Source organism: Apiospora aurea, assembly GCF_038362705.1.
Source record: "Apiospora aurea strain CBS 24483 chromosome Unknown utg000006l_segment0_segment0, whole genome shotgun sequence".
Lineage (NCBI taxonomy): Eukaryota > Fungi > Ascomycota > Sordariomycetes > Amphisphaeriales > Apiosporaceae > Apiospora > Apiospora aurea.
The window spans coordinates 2,550,806-2,566,081 of record NW_027117393.1 but is presented as its reverse complement, the minus strand read 5'-3'; the positions used below and the strand labels follow the sequence as shown (position 1 = coordinate 2,566,081).

General features: G+C 54.4%; 5 protein-coding genes across 5 annotated transcripts; 2 read left to right on the top strand and 3 right to left on the bottom strand.

Annotated features, from left to right (window-relative positions):
- Positions 1-3,454: 3,454 nt before the first annotated feature.
- Positions 3,455-4,940, top strand: PG986_009373 (6-phosphofructo-2-kinase; the record flags this gene model as incomplete). Its single annotated transcript, XM_066845595.1, has 3 exons — positions 3,455-3,560; positions 3,652-4,355; positions 4,419-4,940. 3 exons carry the CDS (start codon positions 3,455-3,457, stop codon positions 4,938-4,940), a joined length of 1,332 nt encoding a protein of 443 aa, XP_066697993.1.
- Positions 4,941-5,531: 591 nt separating this feature from the next.
- On the bottom strand, positions 5,532-6,996 carry PG986_009372 (uncharacterized protein; the record flags this gene model as incomplete). The annotated part of the gene is made up of 2 exons (XM_066845594.1): positions 5,532-6,685; positions 6,795-6,996. 2 exons carry the CDS (start codon positions 6,994-6,996, stop codon positions 5,532-5,534), a joined length of 1,356 nt encoding a protein of 451 aa, XP_066697992.1.
- Positions 6,997-8,017: 1,021 nt separating this feature from the next.
- On the top strand, positions 8,018-9,759 carry PG986_009371 (amino acid transporter; the record flags this gene model as incomplete). Its single annotated transcript, XM_066845593.1, has 4 exons — positions 8,018-8,140; positions 8,205-8,215; positions 8,327-9,019; positions 9,081-9,759. The coding sequence occupies 4 exons, from the start codon at positions 8,018-8,020 to the stop codon at positions 9,757-9,759; spliced, it is 1,506 nt and encodes a 501-aa protein (XP_066697991.1).
- A 486-nt stretch (positions 9,760-10,245) lies between these two features.
- PG986_009370 (uncharacterized protein) lies at positions 10,246-11,022 on the bottom strand (the record flags this gene model as incomplete). Its single annotated transcript, XM_066845592.1, has 1 exon — positions 10,246-11,022. One exon carries the CDS (start codon positions 11,020-11,022, stop codon positions 10,246-10,248), a length of 777 nt encoding a protein of 258 aa, XP_066697990.1.
- Positions 11,023-12,274: 1,252 nt separating this feature from the next.
- PG986_009369 (aldose 1-epimerase) lies at positions 12,275-13,585 on the bottom strand (the record flags this gene model as incomplete). The annotated part of the gene is made up of 2 exons (XM_066845591.1): positions 12,275-12,654; positions 12,727-13,585. 2 exons carry the CDS (start codon positions 13,583-13,585, stop codon positions 12,275-12,277), a joined length of 1,239 nt encoding a protein of 412 aa, XP_066697989.1.
- Positions 13,586-15,276: the final 1,691 nt, after the last annotated feature.

Here is a 15,276-nt window from a genome sequence, read left to right as displayed (position 1 = left end):
CCTATGATACTCGACAGTTCAACGACGCTGGCTTACCTACCACCAGGTGAGCATATCGCACCCAAGAACAAGGATACGTAGTTACTGACATATTACACAGATGTGGCCGAAACAGTCAACAGCCACTTCCAGCCTCCAGCAACCTACCTCTGGTATTATGGTAGCTATTTTGTGCCTTGCGATGCTACACCGCCACATTTTGCAGTAATATTGCAGAACAGGCAGTTCATTGTCAATCCGAAGGACATGATCAAACATGATGTAGTTGATCCATTGACAAAGATGTGTCAGGTGAGTCGTCCTACTAGGACTTTTCTTCTGCAAGCCCCGATTACGAGTACTGATAGTGAGTGTCAATAGACTGGCATCACGATGGGGACGGACGGACTTTATATACTGGGCTTGACTTTTCTGACAAATGTTGTCGTTGGTTTTGATATCGGAAATGCATACATTAAAGTGTATTCGCGACCATATTATTGAGGAATTGCAGGAAAAGGGGGAGAGGGATTGCTATGTCGTCATCACATGTTGAGAATGTAGCTGCTTCATTTGGCATGGCCCGTGCACGGGTGTTAAGACTTGTCCAGAACAAGAAACCCCCACGGCAGGGAGCGAGCTGCGAGATAGCAGATCTCGTGGGATGATATGAAGGTTGCCCGCGCGATCCGTAGATCCAACAAGTGCGGCCTATGAATAGTCCCGTACAGACAGCTCGTCGTCATGACCATGTCTGCATCCTTCATTGAGTTCACCAAACGACGGTTGAGACAAGTGCTACTGGGGATGGCGCTTTGTTCTCGAAACGCCAGTTCAATTGATCGATCCAATGGAATCCTCTACAGTACATCGGTACATTGCTTCTTTGCAGGGCCAGTTCGATGTCTTGGCTTATTTGTCTTTCGTGGCGCCCTCCACGTGTTGATAAGCTTCCTATGTCGGGCAGGCGATGTTTGAATATTGCTGGATTGTGACTGGTGCGGCTTTGGCTCCTCTGGCTCGTTGAGATTTGGCTTCCTTCTTCCTTTTCACCCACGAAGCGAAGACGGATTGGCCATTCTCCTTTCTCCATTGCATCAAAGGATACCGCCGCGCTAAGTTAGAGCCACTCCAGCTGTTGCCTCAACCCTTACCTGCCATCGTGGTCGTTCCCGACGGTGCATCAGTCTCTTCGGTCTTGTACCGTTCTCCAGCTGTTGGATAACCCCCAAGCCAACAAGCGACGCGAGCCCAAGTAGCCAAAATGAGAGGTGTAGCTGCAGGGGGTCATGCGCCGACCACGCGTGCACGAGGCAATACGTGGAGTTTCAGCAAGGCAAGTTTGAACGGTTTCCTTTCCTCAGTAGTAGTCGGTGAAGGAAGACGATCAGGCCCGGGCCAAGGCCAAGAGGGTCGGTCGTCTGGAATGTTCGTTGGGCTGGGGCCACGCGCGGGCGGCGGCGCTGTGCTGTGCGTTTTTTCATCCCACTCCTACGCCCACACCGCTACTCCCGAAGCTCGTGGGGCGGCAGGGCTTCACGATGCCGTGGCGCCTCTCTCTCCCTTTTCGTCGTTGTCGGCGACATCCCTCGAACACGACGGTCGAGTCGGCCGTCAGGTCCGCGCCCTGCAAGCGTTTAGCCACAGAGGACCCCGGTTCTCTTATTTACTTCTGCTTCAGTCTATGCACAGAACCGGGGTTAGTCTGCCCCGGGGATTCGAATCCGAGGGAGCTGTTGCTTGGGCTTCCCGCTAGGAAAGCGACAGCTCACCTGTCCGCTGCGACCAAGCTTCCTGGCCAAGTACCTGCCCTGGAATACACTGTTAGCTTCCTGACACGACAAGTGTCTGTCGTACAATAGCAACATCCATATCTTTGAGGGGCGCACTGTGGTGTAATTCGATGGCGTTTTTCGGAGGCCAGTGCACCGAATGAAAGGAAGGAAACAGTGGACGTCACGAGAATGGTGCAATTGCCGGTCGGCATCTACACCATTGGCATCGGCCCCCAATCAATATGTTTTTCTCCAAGGGAAAAAGATGGGATTTGAGGAGATCATCCTCGGTCACACCGAGCCTCTCTTCCTTATGTCTTTTTTTTTTCTTGGATGTTCCGAGCGAGCGCCATGGGAGTACCGATTTCATCCATTTACTCGGCTACTTGGTCACCTTTTACCCGGTGTTCATACCATTCTTAGTCACAGAATCGTTGGCATTACTCGGAAACTATGCGCCTGGATCTTGAGCGATGAAAAACAAAAACAATTTCCATCTTAACGGCCCCATTGCATGACGTCGTTCCCGCCCAACTGAACAATTTTTTTCTCTTTCGCTTGTTTGATCACCTGGCTTTTGCTACATCCGCATGAAATTAGGATACTTGCAACGGTTGGAGTTACAACCATGGTCCAAGAAGTAGAAGTACAAGGAAGAAGAAGAACGAGAATGGAAGAGGCTGCTTCCCCTGCATCAGAGATACGAACTGGGTAGTGTCCCATGCGGCTGGGCTGTTCAATTCAGCCAATGTTTCTTTTCTGCTTCCATCGACCAGCAGAATCTGGTTACCGGGCTGGTCTCGTGCCTCCCCCATGCTGCACCGTCACCAGGCCTTCAATTGAATGTTGGTAGGGGGAAGGCAGCTTTTCGCATTTAGTGCAAGTGGAGACCCCAGGCCCGGAATCGCCCTTTGGCTGCAAGCTTATTCGGCTTCAATTGAGTCTTGATGCGGGGTGTTCCATAGCCGGCTGCCCCCCCCTTTCGAGGCAATGGCCGCTGGGTTTTCGCCTTACCAAAGAGTTTGGTCAGTCACCGTCCACCCCGCTGTGCGGTGCCTTGTTCAGATGCTGCTGGCTACGGCAGACAGACACAGCTGTACACAGCGCATTGCAGTTGCTTGCCGTCTTCAGGTCTACAACAGCTAGCCAGTACCTACTGCCGCGCAGCTTCCACCCACCGCACCGCACCGTCCAGTGACTTTTCCGCTGCATGTGTTCCATGTTCCAATCCTTCCCCCCCCAAAAAGCCCAAAGCCACTTTCCCACCACCCCTTACCAATAAGGATACCCGAGGTGACGGAATCGTTTCTGCATAGACTTTCCTGTCCTGTCCGCTAGCCAAGCCATCGTACCCGTCAGGTGCAGCATTCTTACCAGGAGAGAAGCAGCCATCGTCGAACGACGCCTGTGATGGTCTGATCTGATTCTATCACGGACTGCTACATTAGAGTTATATGTACTTTGCCCTGCACTGCAGCCATTGATACCACAGCACAACACCACACACTCTTGGTTCTACTCAATTTTCTTGGACAGCCATCCCCGTCTCCAACTCATATACTTGGTCAATTTTGCGCTTTTTAGCCGGACCATTGTGCATTGTGGTCTCGTGCCCGCGCTTCACCCCCAGTTGCTGTCCTATTGCCGCACATGGTTCATCGAGTTCCTACAGATCGCGATATTACACAAAATAGGCAAACATGGCTCCCCGAGCTAACGGCATAGGCGTCCAGGTGGAGGATACCAAGATATGTGTGGTCATGGTTGGGCTGCCAGCTCGTGGCAAGAGCTTCATTGCGCAAAAAGGTGCGTACACAGTTCTTGTTGTTTCTCCCTTGTCCCGCTAAAGCATGGGAATGCCGGGGGAGCATAGAGCTAACCCGAACCTGTTCTGCAGCACAACGCTACCTCCAATGGCTCTCAATCGATGCCCAGACTTTCAATGTTGGCAACTACCGCCGCACCGAAGCCCCCCATCCCTCCGCAGACTTCTTTGACCTGGGCAATGCCGAAGGCGAGAAACGACGACGCGCCGCCGCCGAGGCTGCCATGCACGACATGCTGGACTGGTTCCGGCAGGGCGGCGTAATTGGAATCCTGGATGCCACCAATTCCACAAAGGAGCGCCGCAAATGGGTTCTGGACACATGCACAAAGGAGGGCATCGAGGTGTTGTTTGTCGAATCTAAGTGTGACGACGAGACTATGATCATGGCCAACATTCGCGATGTCAAGCTCACCAGCCCCGACTATGTGGGCCAGGACCCCGAGCAGGCAGCCCAAGACTTCCGCAACCGGATCAAGAACTACGAAAAGGTCTACAAGTCCCTGGACGAAGACGGCGACGAGAACGACTACACATACCTGAAAATCATGGACGTCGGCAGCCAAGTGATTATCAACCGCATACGGGATTACCTGCAAAGTCGGGTTGTATACTATCTGATGAACCTGCATATCCGACCCCGGTCTGTGTGGCTGTCAAGACATGGAGAATCTCTGTATAACTTAGACGGCAGGATAGGAGGCGATGCGGACCTGTCTCCCCGAGGGCACCAATATGCTCAGAAGTTGCCACAGCTGGTAGCCGACTCCATTGGCGTAAGTCATGCGATGCCGCGTATTCGGTTCCATTATAAGTAACACTACTGACTGCCCCCACAGGAGGATCGCCCCCTCACGGTATGGACCTCAACGTTAAAACGGACCATATCAACTTCTCGGTTTTTCCCTGAAAACTACAACCAGCTGCAGTGGAAAGCGCTCGACGAGCTTGATGCTGGTGTTTGCGACGGCATGACGTACCAGGAAATCAAGGACGTGTATCCGGAAGACTTCGTTCAGCGTGACGAGGACAAGTTCAACTACAGGTACCGCGGCGGCGAATCATACCGTGACGTTGTGATTCGTTTGGAACCGATCATCATGGAGCTGGAACGATCCGAGGATATTATCATTGTCACTCACCAAGCCATCCTGAGATGCATCTATGCGTACTTCATGAAGAAGGACCAGTCCAAGAGCCCTTGGATGAACGTGCCGCTGCACACTCTCATTAAGCTGACACCTAGAGCATATGGTACCGACGAAGAGCGTTTCTCGGCCGACATCCCGGCTGTCAGCACATGGAGAGGAAAGGGAAGCACCGCAAAGCATGAGAACCCTACGCCAGGTGCTAACATCTAATGGCGGGTCTCGACCAGGTGGCCCGCCTTGTAGGTGAGGGGAGAGTGTGGGGAGACGGCCAATTCTCTCGTGTGTGGGGAGGACTTGAAGCGGAGTGAGGTGGTGTGTATCCTTTAGAGGAAAGCAGCAGTCTTTCCCGAGATATGAGAAATGAAGCAGCACGCAGTGTCCGTGGGTAAAGCCGGCACTAATGACTACATATTCTATAGATTTTACGGACCGGATCTGGGGCCCGGCATGTGTCGGCAAAACACAGCTGGGCGGAGACAAGGAGTTGGAAACTGGCCAACGGTAAAGACGCATGGATTTTGTACATAGCAAGTCAAGTCATGAACCAATCCCACGCCGGATTTCGACCCAGCAAATCATAACACAACATTCGATTGAACGGTCATATGCCGATTTCTAGTGGACCCATCCCCAGCTGTACGGGGTCGAGTCAGGGGTACCCGGGAGATCGTATTACCTGCCTATTGACCGAGTCCCTACCCGCTTTGGCGTGGGATCATGTAGCACGATCTCAGCAGTCTTTTATGTCATTGAAACTGGCCGGGTATTCATTATTCAGATTGCCTTTTTCGCCTCTATACTCTATGTAGCAGTGACCACGGGCGGTCGCGTCCTCCCCAGCCCCTCGCGGGCATAGTAGTCCATGGGGTACGGCCCACTTCCCCAGTCGGGCCTCTCCTCGAGCGCGATGAGGGCCTCGTAGGGGGTCAGGAGCGGGCGGGGGAAGGCGTAGCCCCAGTCGATGCTGAGGCGGGGGCAGGCGACCTGGACCCAGCACTCGACGTCGTCCATGAGGGCGAGCTTGCCGGGGAAGATCTCGCTGAGCAGCAGGTTGACAAAGGGGACGCCGCGCTGCTGGAGCTTCTTCTCGATCAGCCGGAGCGTGGCCGGGTTGCCCTGCCGGCCCAGCGAGCCGAGGATCAGCCCCCACTTCTTGGTGGCGCCCCGGGCCGTCCGGATGGCGTCCCGGCGGAGGGTCTGCATCTCGTCGTGGCCGTACGTCTCGCGCGTCAGCTTGCGCGAGTACGGGTCGTACCGGTACGCCGGGATGGTGGGGTTGTGGATCATGATGCTCTCGAGGTGGAAGCGGCCGTCGCCGAGGTAGAGGACGAGGTCGACGTGGTCGCTGTCGGGCAGGCGCGGGGACGTGCAGCCCAGGATCTCGCCCTTGGAGAGGGGCGCGATCTGGGGGACGAGGACGCGGAAGCCGGCCCGCTCCAGCGCCGACTTGGTCCCGTGGATGGTGGCGTTGAACTGGATCGTGCCGACGAGGGCGAGCGTCTTGGGCGCGGCGAAGTTGCGCTCGAGCGTGGCGAGCAGGTGCGAGGCGTCGATGCCGATGTCGACGAAGACGTAGAGGGTCTTGATCTGGGTCACGTCGACGGGGATCAGGCACGAGTGGGCGTAGTGCACGAGTAGGTCGCAGCCGAGGGCGCGCGCGGTGTAGTCGTCGATGCAGCAGGCGCCGTACGTGACGTCGCCCATGATGAGGGTCTCGATGCCGGGGCAGAACTGCGTCAGGATGTCCGAGATGGTGGTCGCGAACAGCAGCAGGCCCTCGGGCATCTGCAGGGCCACCTTGGTCGCGCCCGCGCTCCGGATCCGGTGGATTGTCTTGGGGATCTCGAAGTTGTAGTTGGCCGGCAGCAGGCCCATGGCCTCGTGCAGCGCGGGATCGTTCAGGATCTCCGGCGGGACGGCGTTGAGGAGCCTGGGGGCCCTTCTTGGTTGTGAGACTATAGTACATCGTATTAGCATGTCTTTTGGATAATCATCGCCACCATAGTCAGGGGCAGGTTTTCGTTTGGAGTCAGGGGGGATCCGTCTGCATAATAGTAGTAGTACCTGTAATTGCCCCGCTATCCTCGACTGAAGTGCTGCCATTCTTTGCCGCACCGGCTGCTGCAGTCTTTCTGCCGACAAACCTCTTCTTGGGCTGCCTTTGCACAGGCTCGGGCACAGGCTCGGGCGCAGGCTGTGGCGGCGCATCCGCGGCCTCGATGTCGGCGGCGTGGCCAAGATCGGTCTGCAGCCTGTCTTCCTCCATGGCTGGCTGACGACTTGGTGGAGGTGGTTTTTGCGCTGAGGAAATTTTACCCCGCGGTCTGATGTGACTGACTGGCTGCAACGATGAATAGGTCGCTCCAGATCCCGACAATCGCTTGAGATGACTTGGTTAAGTACGGACAAGACCCATGCACTCTATCTTCTGTGTAATGAGCAGCCAATAGCTCCAGATGAATGCGTCTTGTTTGACTCGTCGCCACAGATAGTTGCATCCAGTTGGGAAAGATGTTCGGGTGGTGCTTTGATGCATATCCCCGATTAGTTCTCCAGCCGAGTGGGGCCTTGGGCAGGAGCGAACGAGCGTCTTGACATCCAGCTCTGTCTGTGCTTGCTTACAATGGATGTCGAGGTTCTTCTGAACTTCAGGACATTGGTTCATATACTTCTTTTGATAAATCCAGCAATGGACCAGTAAGTCTGTCATGAGCAAACTCTACTTCATTTCAAGAAAAATCGATGTTTTCGGAAAGAAGTGCTGCCCGCAACCATGAGATCTTGGACCTTGCGAGGTTCTGCCTTGCGAGGTTCTGTGTGCAGCAGCAGGCCCTTCGAGACTCCTTTCTCGACGTCAGATGAAACGGCCGAGATGGTCTACCACTAATCAAGCAATAGGTTAAAGGCTGTGATGCAATACTCAATGATGATAGCCTATACGAATAGTGCATGCCTAGATCAGATTGGGGTTGCACTGATGTGCGACTGTGCGACTCTGCGTCTATCTAGGGTACTTTTCTAGGATGTGCAGATTTCGTACTGCAACCCGTGGCACACTCATCAATATTAGCTGCATTCACATCCCCCGCTCTGGGGTGCTTGATGCAACTCAAAAGCAACATGCGCCGGTCATATAGGGGTGCAAAGGCCGTCATGCCCAGCAGTATTGATGGCAACGACTTAATTCCCCCGAAGCCTGGTGAGGATAAGGCATTGATCCCTCTCTCCTGAACCACCGACGTACCGCTTGACCTTGGAACGGCTGCAACTCCAACCCATTGGCCAGGATGGACAAAAAGGGAACTGTTATTTTGGCCGATGCGATCCACGATTCATTGGTTAGCGAGAAAGATGGCACCTCGAGAGATGTTCACGATATGCACCGCATGGGCAAGAAGCAGCTGCTCAGGGTAAGGTTGACGCCGATAAAACACTTGGATCCATATCCCGTTCAACTAACTACATGTCCTATAGCGCAATTTCAGGTTCTTCTCCATCTTCTCCTTTACCGTGGTTCTCTTGAGCACATGGGAGGTTGCTCTTGGGCGAGTAGCTATAGACCATTTTTATTAAGGTATAAACTTATACTTCACCAGGACTGCAGCATTCGGCCTGGGCAACGGAGGCACCGCCGGCCTTATATACATGTACATTCTATCATTTAGTGGCTACATCTTCGTCATTGCCAGCATGGCCGAAATGGCATCCATGGCACCAACCGCGGGCGGCCAATATCACTGGATCTCGGAATTCGCACCGCCTTCGGCACAGAAGTTCCTATCCTACACTATGGGATGGCTGTCCGTTCTAGCCTGGCAGTGCGGTACGGCCGCGGGCTGCTTCCTTGCCGCCCTCGAGCTCCAGGGCATCGTCGTTCTCAACTATCCCAACTACACTTTCCAAAACTGGCATGGTACCCTGGTCTCTATACTGATCGCCATACTGCTAGTTGTCTTGAACACTGTTGGTGTCAGACTATTGCCATGGCTGCAGACGTGCGCTTTCGTCTTACACATGGCCGGTTTCTTTGCCTTTATCATTCCTGTGTGGTTCATGGGGCCTAAACCCAGTCCCTCAATGGACGTGTTCACTCAATTCACGAACCAAGGGGGTTGGCACAGTTCGGGTCTCTCTGTCTTGATTGGGATAATCACGCCAATTACTGCTTTGATTGGATCAGACTCTGCTGTACATCTTTCGGAGGAGCTTCGGAATGCGTCCAAGTCCTTGCCTCGAGCCATGATGGCCACCATCGTCCTCAACGGTGGCCTTGGTTTTGTCGCTGTGCTGTAAGCGACATCACCCACCACACTGGTCAACGTTGGATGAAGAAGCTTATGTTCTGCATAGTACTTTCTGCTACCACATTAGCGATGTGTCCAATCTCCTCGACACTCCTACCGGCTTTCCATTCATCCAACTGTACTACAACATGACAGGCTCCGTCAAAGGGACCAGCGCCATGGTTTCGATCATGATCATATTGTCCATCGCTAATGCCACGGCCAACATGGCGACCGCGTCCCGACAGCTCTTCGCTTTCGCGCGGGACAACGGGTTTCCCTTCCGCCGGGTCTTCGCCCACGTGCCGGCTCGAGGCCCTATCCGCGAGATCCCCTTCAACGCGATCCTCTTCACGGGCGTCGTATCGAGCCTGCTGTCCGTCATTAACGTCGGCTCCACCATCGCGTACAATCAGCTCGCATCCATGGGCATCGCCGCTCTATTATCATCCTACCTCGTCAGCACGGCGTGCATGGCGCTACGTCGAATACGGCGGCAGCCGCTGCTGCCCGCGCACTTCACCCTCGGGCGGGCTGGGCTGCCGGTCAACCTTGTGGCTATCGGGTTCCTGCTCCTGGCCTTCACCATGAACTTTTTCCCGCCCGTGGCTGATCCCGCACCTGATACCATGAACTGGGCTATCCTGGTCTGCGGCATCGTGGTCGCGGCTTCGCTGGCTTACTATATACCCGTGGGGAGGCATCACTATAAGGGGCCTGTGATATATGTGCGGCAGGATTATTAATATGGGAAACACCGGCTTGGGCGAGCGTCGAAAGATTGGATCAAGTTGGAGAAAGCACTTCGAGCTAGGAACGGATCAGCTATGAAAGCAAATTGGCTTGTTTTTTTTTCCAATATCGGGACAGACTTGCGGTTATGTTGTTTGCGATACTCCTGAAAGGAGTAGCCTGTCCGAGAGAGAACATGGGTAACGAGGACAGATGCTCTGCATCGGTACCCTGACGTGTTGCTTATACAGATTATATAATATCAGACCATGAAAGTCAGCGATTCAATAATTTTTTTTGGTGATCTTGTAAATACCAAGCCGACGCTTTCTGTTGCTGTGTTCTTATCGACTATTTCTTCGACTTTAAGTACTCTATAAGTACACGCAGCCACTCGACCACGTACAGTCCTTACCCCAACATTCATTTTCTGACTATATAGATGCTTCCGTTCTCACTTACCTAACTAGCTGCCTTCCTTCTCTCTTCTGGTGCCTAGACTAGAGCCCGTTCTCGTCCTCAAAGTCGTAGATATACTCCAGCAGCACCCCGACCACATGCACCGCTGTGCCCCAGTCGAGCGGCCCGCCGAGCCCGAGCGCCCGGGCCTCGTCGTTGTCCCACAGCCACAGCAGGATCCGCCACGCCGCGAGCGACGCGTGCACGTGCTGCAGACGGCCCAGGTACCGGGGGTCGCTGCGCAGCCGCGCCGCGGTTTCGGTGAAGTGCGTCACCCACAGGGCGTGGACTTCGGGGTGGTTGTAGGCGCTCGCGCCGACGGGGACGACGTGCTTTACTCGGTCTTGCCAGCTGCTGGGCTGGCGCTTGGTGGCGGAACCGTCAGTGGTGGTGGTGGTGGCTCGGAGACGGGGCTGCAGGAAGCGCTCGTCGTAGGCCCAGAGGGTGGATTCGACGGGCTTGGCGGCTAGGAGCGTGGCGGTCTGCTCGGGGGTGAGGGAGAGGGCGTCGGCGAGCTTGGTCCAGGCGCAGGTGGTGCGGGCGGCTTCCTCCCACCAGCCCTTAGCTTTGGGGGAACTGGTAGTGGGGACATTGGATGTCGCTTCTGTCTTGCGAGCAGGGGTAGTCGTGGTATTAGTAGTAGTGTCAGGGGTAGAAGGAGTAGGGGTAGGAGCAGGAAGGGGGAGGGGGATTTTGGCCTCCCTGATGCTGTGGTCAAGATCAGAGTGAGAGTCGAAAGAGTCGTCTGATTTCTCAGCCGATTGTTCATCGTAAGGGACCGGCTCGAACGTCTCTCTTCGTGGGGGTCGGCAAGCCATTGCGAACATTTGCTTCTTGTGTCTGATTGCAACGATCAGAAGTACAACTGTGTCTCGGTACTAGACTATACACTTGTACGTGAGTAAGGTAGCCAGGTTTCACTTCTACGCAATAGCCCTTTGACCCAGAATCAGCAGTGTTCCGAGATCCAACGACTAGGTAATTGTAATTATACGAGTGTACGAACAAAGCCATTGTTCCTCGCCTACTTCAAGGCGAATAGGCTTTGTCCGTCCTCATAAGGCTTTTGAACCTAACCCAGGGCATTCAAAGGTGAACAAGGAGAATTCTTCCTTGTTCATTGGGTTGCTACGACATTTTGTTTATGGATGATACGTTCTGGATTCGAATGACCAAGGCTACGCGGAACAGCTCAAGCACTGATTGCCACATTCAGTAGACCGATTCGCAACAGCATAGCCAGCCTCCTCCACCCTTACTATAATTTGCAATGAAATGATGCGACTAGTCGCATGAACTGTGGCATTGTCAGTTCCGGGTAGACTGATCGCTGCGTATGGCTGGGGCAAGTGATCCTTCACCATACTACCTGTAGCTCCTGGCCCGTTTTCCAAGCCTGAACTAGAGAGTTACCACCTCACATATAATGCGTCTTTAAATCTCAATACTGACCGAAAATGAGAAATATCTCTAAGCTTAGCGTTTCCTATTCTATAGTATTCTCAGGTAATATTTGCGTCTCCTACCTTAAAGTAACCCAACCTGAAGATGGACGGACTGACTTATGGCCCCATTTATTTGTCCAAGTCCCAAACACTCTTGATGGTCGTCGCCTACGCCATACTTATCGTGTCATAAGCGAGATAATCTTCAACAAACAACGATCTGCCTGGTTAGCTCAATCGGTAGAGCGTGAGACTCTTAATCTCAAGGCTGCGGGTTCGACCCCCGCATCGGGCTCAATTCCTGATGCATCTCATAAACTGAGATATGATCGACCTTTCTTTTTTCGTCTTTTTCGTCTTTTTCCTGTTCTTATATTTTGCGTTCCTTATACCTTTTTATCCACTCGAGACTTGCCTACACGGATATGAGATTGAAATTGAAGTAATGGGCAAGTGAAGGAGCTGGTCACATTTTGGTAAGAAGGATGTACATTGTGCAATGCATATGTATTAAGTTTTAGATACTAAGAGCTGGCTATCTATCTATTGCCAGCTCCGCGAAAGAAGGGCACAACCATATTATTCTTTCGGGCCTGATCTTTTCAGTTCCTCCGCCCTTTTCGGTTTACTTCGACGAAGTGCCGTTGATGCTGAAGCGGTAGCTGGCCTGGAGCACGTACGGGTCGCCGCCGGGCGTGAAGATCTGCTTGTCCTGGCGGCCCCAGGCGGGCTGGTTGATGGCGTCGATCCAGTCCTCGACCTCCATGACGACGCAGCCGTACTGGGGGATGGTGCGGGGGAAGTCGGCGTTGTCGTGCAAGCCCTGCGTCGTCTTGAGCGTCACCGACCCGTTCTGCCCGTTGCACGAGTACAGCTGGAAGGCCTCCTGGTCCGAGTAGACGTCCAGCTGGATGCCCGACCAGGCCGAGTGCAGGCGCGCCACGTAGCCGTCGCTGCGCCAGTCGTAGGGGCCGTTCTGGGCGCGGTTCACGAGCCAGCAGTTGTCTGTAATAGAAAGGAGGATCAGTCATCAGAGAGCCATGAAACAAAGATGTAAGTCTACTAATCAAAACATACCGTAGCCAGTGCAGTTGAAACCGCAGTTGCCCTTAAGCTCGGGGTCGTCGAAGCTGGCGCCAATCTGCTTGGGCGCGGACCAGAAGTCGTTGACGGAGCCCTCCTTGTTGGCGAGGATGTCGCCGGTGGGGATGAGGATGTTGTCGACGCCGACGCGCTGGCCGCTGTAGGGCAGGTGGAAGGTGTGGTTGAGGACGGTGCTGGTCTCGTTGTTGGCGAAGCCGTCGAGGTTCCAGTAAACGTGGCTGCTCAGCATGATAGGCGTCTTCTTGGTCGTGGCCAGGGCGACCATCTTGAAGTCCCAGGTCAAGTCCGTCACGGTGTAGGTGATGTACGAGACGACCTCGCCGGGGAAGCCCTCCTTGCCGTCCGGGTCCACGATGGTGAAGGTGATGCTGTCGTCGGTGTGCGCGACGACGGTGAAGTTGCGCCAGTCCCAGCCGTCCTTGCCGCCGTGCAGGGTGTCGGCGCCCAGGGGCGCGTCGGCGGTGGGGTTCTCGTTGGGGCTGATGTGATAGGACTGCCCGTCGAGCTCGAAGGTGCTGTTCTTGATGCGGTTGGCGTACCGGCCGGGCACGCCGCCAAAGTGGTTGTGCTGCTTGTCCAGCTCGTAGTAGGTGGCGTTGTCGAAGCCGGCGACGACGTCGCGCGGGATGCCGTACTGGTCGTTGAGCAGCAGGTGCGTCAGCGACGCGCCGTACGTGATGAAGGCGGCCTGCAGGCCCTCGCTCTTGATCCAGTAGAGCCCGTCCTTGTCCGGGCCGGGGCCCTTGGACCCTCCTCCGCCGTAGGTCTGCGCAGAGGCCGCGGGGAGCAACAGGGCAGCCCCCAAGGCGGCGAGGTGGGCGTTCAGATGCATCGTGATGACTTCGATGTATACCGCGTTACCGGGGAGATGAACCGTGCGGAAGGAAGAAAGGTACCAAAAATGCAAAAAGGACAGCACGGGTGGATATCTGGGAGTTGGCGCTGGCTCTGGCGTTGGCTAGTAGTGGCTGATGAGTAACACTACCTGGGAACCGCGTGCTTTTACTCACTCAATTGGCAGGTGGGCGGCCTTTTTGTTCTCTTTGCAATTGAATGGAAAGATACCTAGAGCCAAGTCGAGGAAGAAGATGCAGCACAGACAATGGACTATGTTGACGTGACAGAAACCCGCTTCGCAGAGTCTGGGGAAGAAGAGGCAGGACAAGCATAAGACAACGGGAAACACGGGGGAGACATGTCACTTTTAATATTAAGCTTCCAAGCACGCCGCCGGCCACTCACTGTCGATCCACCAATACCAGCCGGCTGCCATTGGCCTGTTGTTCCTTTACTCTCTGGCATATCCCTCTCGCTCTAGTCGACCCGGCTGCAGGTGCAGAGGTGGTAGTCTGTATGTACTGTATGCATCGTATTGTTACCTACCAGGATCGAGGGCAAATGCAACCTGGGCTCGAGCTAACACACGTCCTGGGTCTCCCCGGCCGGAATCTACTCGACTTACTCCGCTTTCTCCCTCCTCCTCCTCTCCCCGCCGAAAAGTTGGGGTAAAGGCTAACGACGTAACCGATGGTCAGCATGCCGATAGTAGGCAAGGGGGGCCACGAGATGTGACTGGAGCGTATGGATTTATTATTACCTGCCTATTTCGAGAGATGAACTGAGTACAAGCTTTGTCTGAAAAACGACATTGACGAAGTCAGGCATCTTCTGGAAGAAAACCGTTTGTCTGTTTTTTCAACCTTCGTAGTCTATTCGCACGTCTACATTTGCATAACACGCACGAGTGTGCCAGGCATCAGTGTTAGTCCGTGACAATTTTCAACGCGTAGAGACAATTGGGGGGGGGATTGCGGGTCATTTCCCGAGCAATGGCAGGATCTAACCTAGGGCCGACGATCGTCATCGACTCACCCGCCGCGGCGTGGTTCGTCGTCTTGTTTGGATCCCTCGGAATGGCAACGGTCAGGCTCCAGGCTACAGCTCGTCGTAGTTCATGTGCCTTACATACAGCAAGGTGTGTCAAGGTTGCACGACTCTCACCATGCAACCCTACCACACTGACTTACCGAACTATAACTACATACTACTACACCTGCGACATCCTGCGACTCATTGCTTCTTCCTCATTCCCCCCCCCAGCAAAGGTACACACACACACATACCATACCACCGACTAAGCATGCCTCAAACGTGCGTGAAAAGCACTCGTGTAGCTCCCGTCTCGATCCCCTGCTGAAGGGGAGATACCATATGTCTCTACCCGAGCAGCAGGGAGAGTGTCTCAATAAGAATGACGAGAGATGCATAGTGCCTCAATCCTTCCTCGGCCGCCTTTAGCCCGTCCAGTCCAACAGGGCACAGGAGACCAGGGAGTCTAATTCTCTACCTAACTCACCGTCCCGGAGAGAGACATTTTACACCTGACCTACCGGGGGGCCATGTCGGGGTCAAGCTGGTCGGATGCGGGGTAAGGCCCCAAACCCCGGAAAATCCAAGCAATCTTGGCAACACGATGTGTGAAACGGCACGACGGGAATGGCTGGCGCTCCCCGCTTTCTTCAC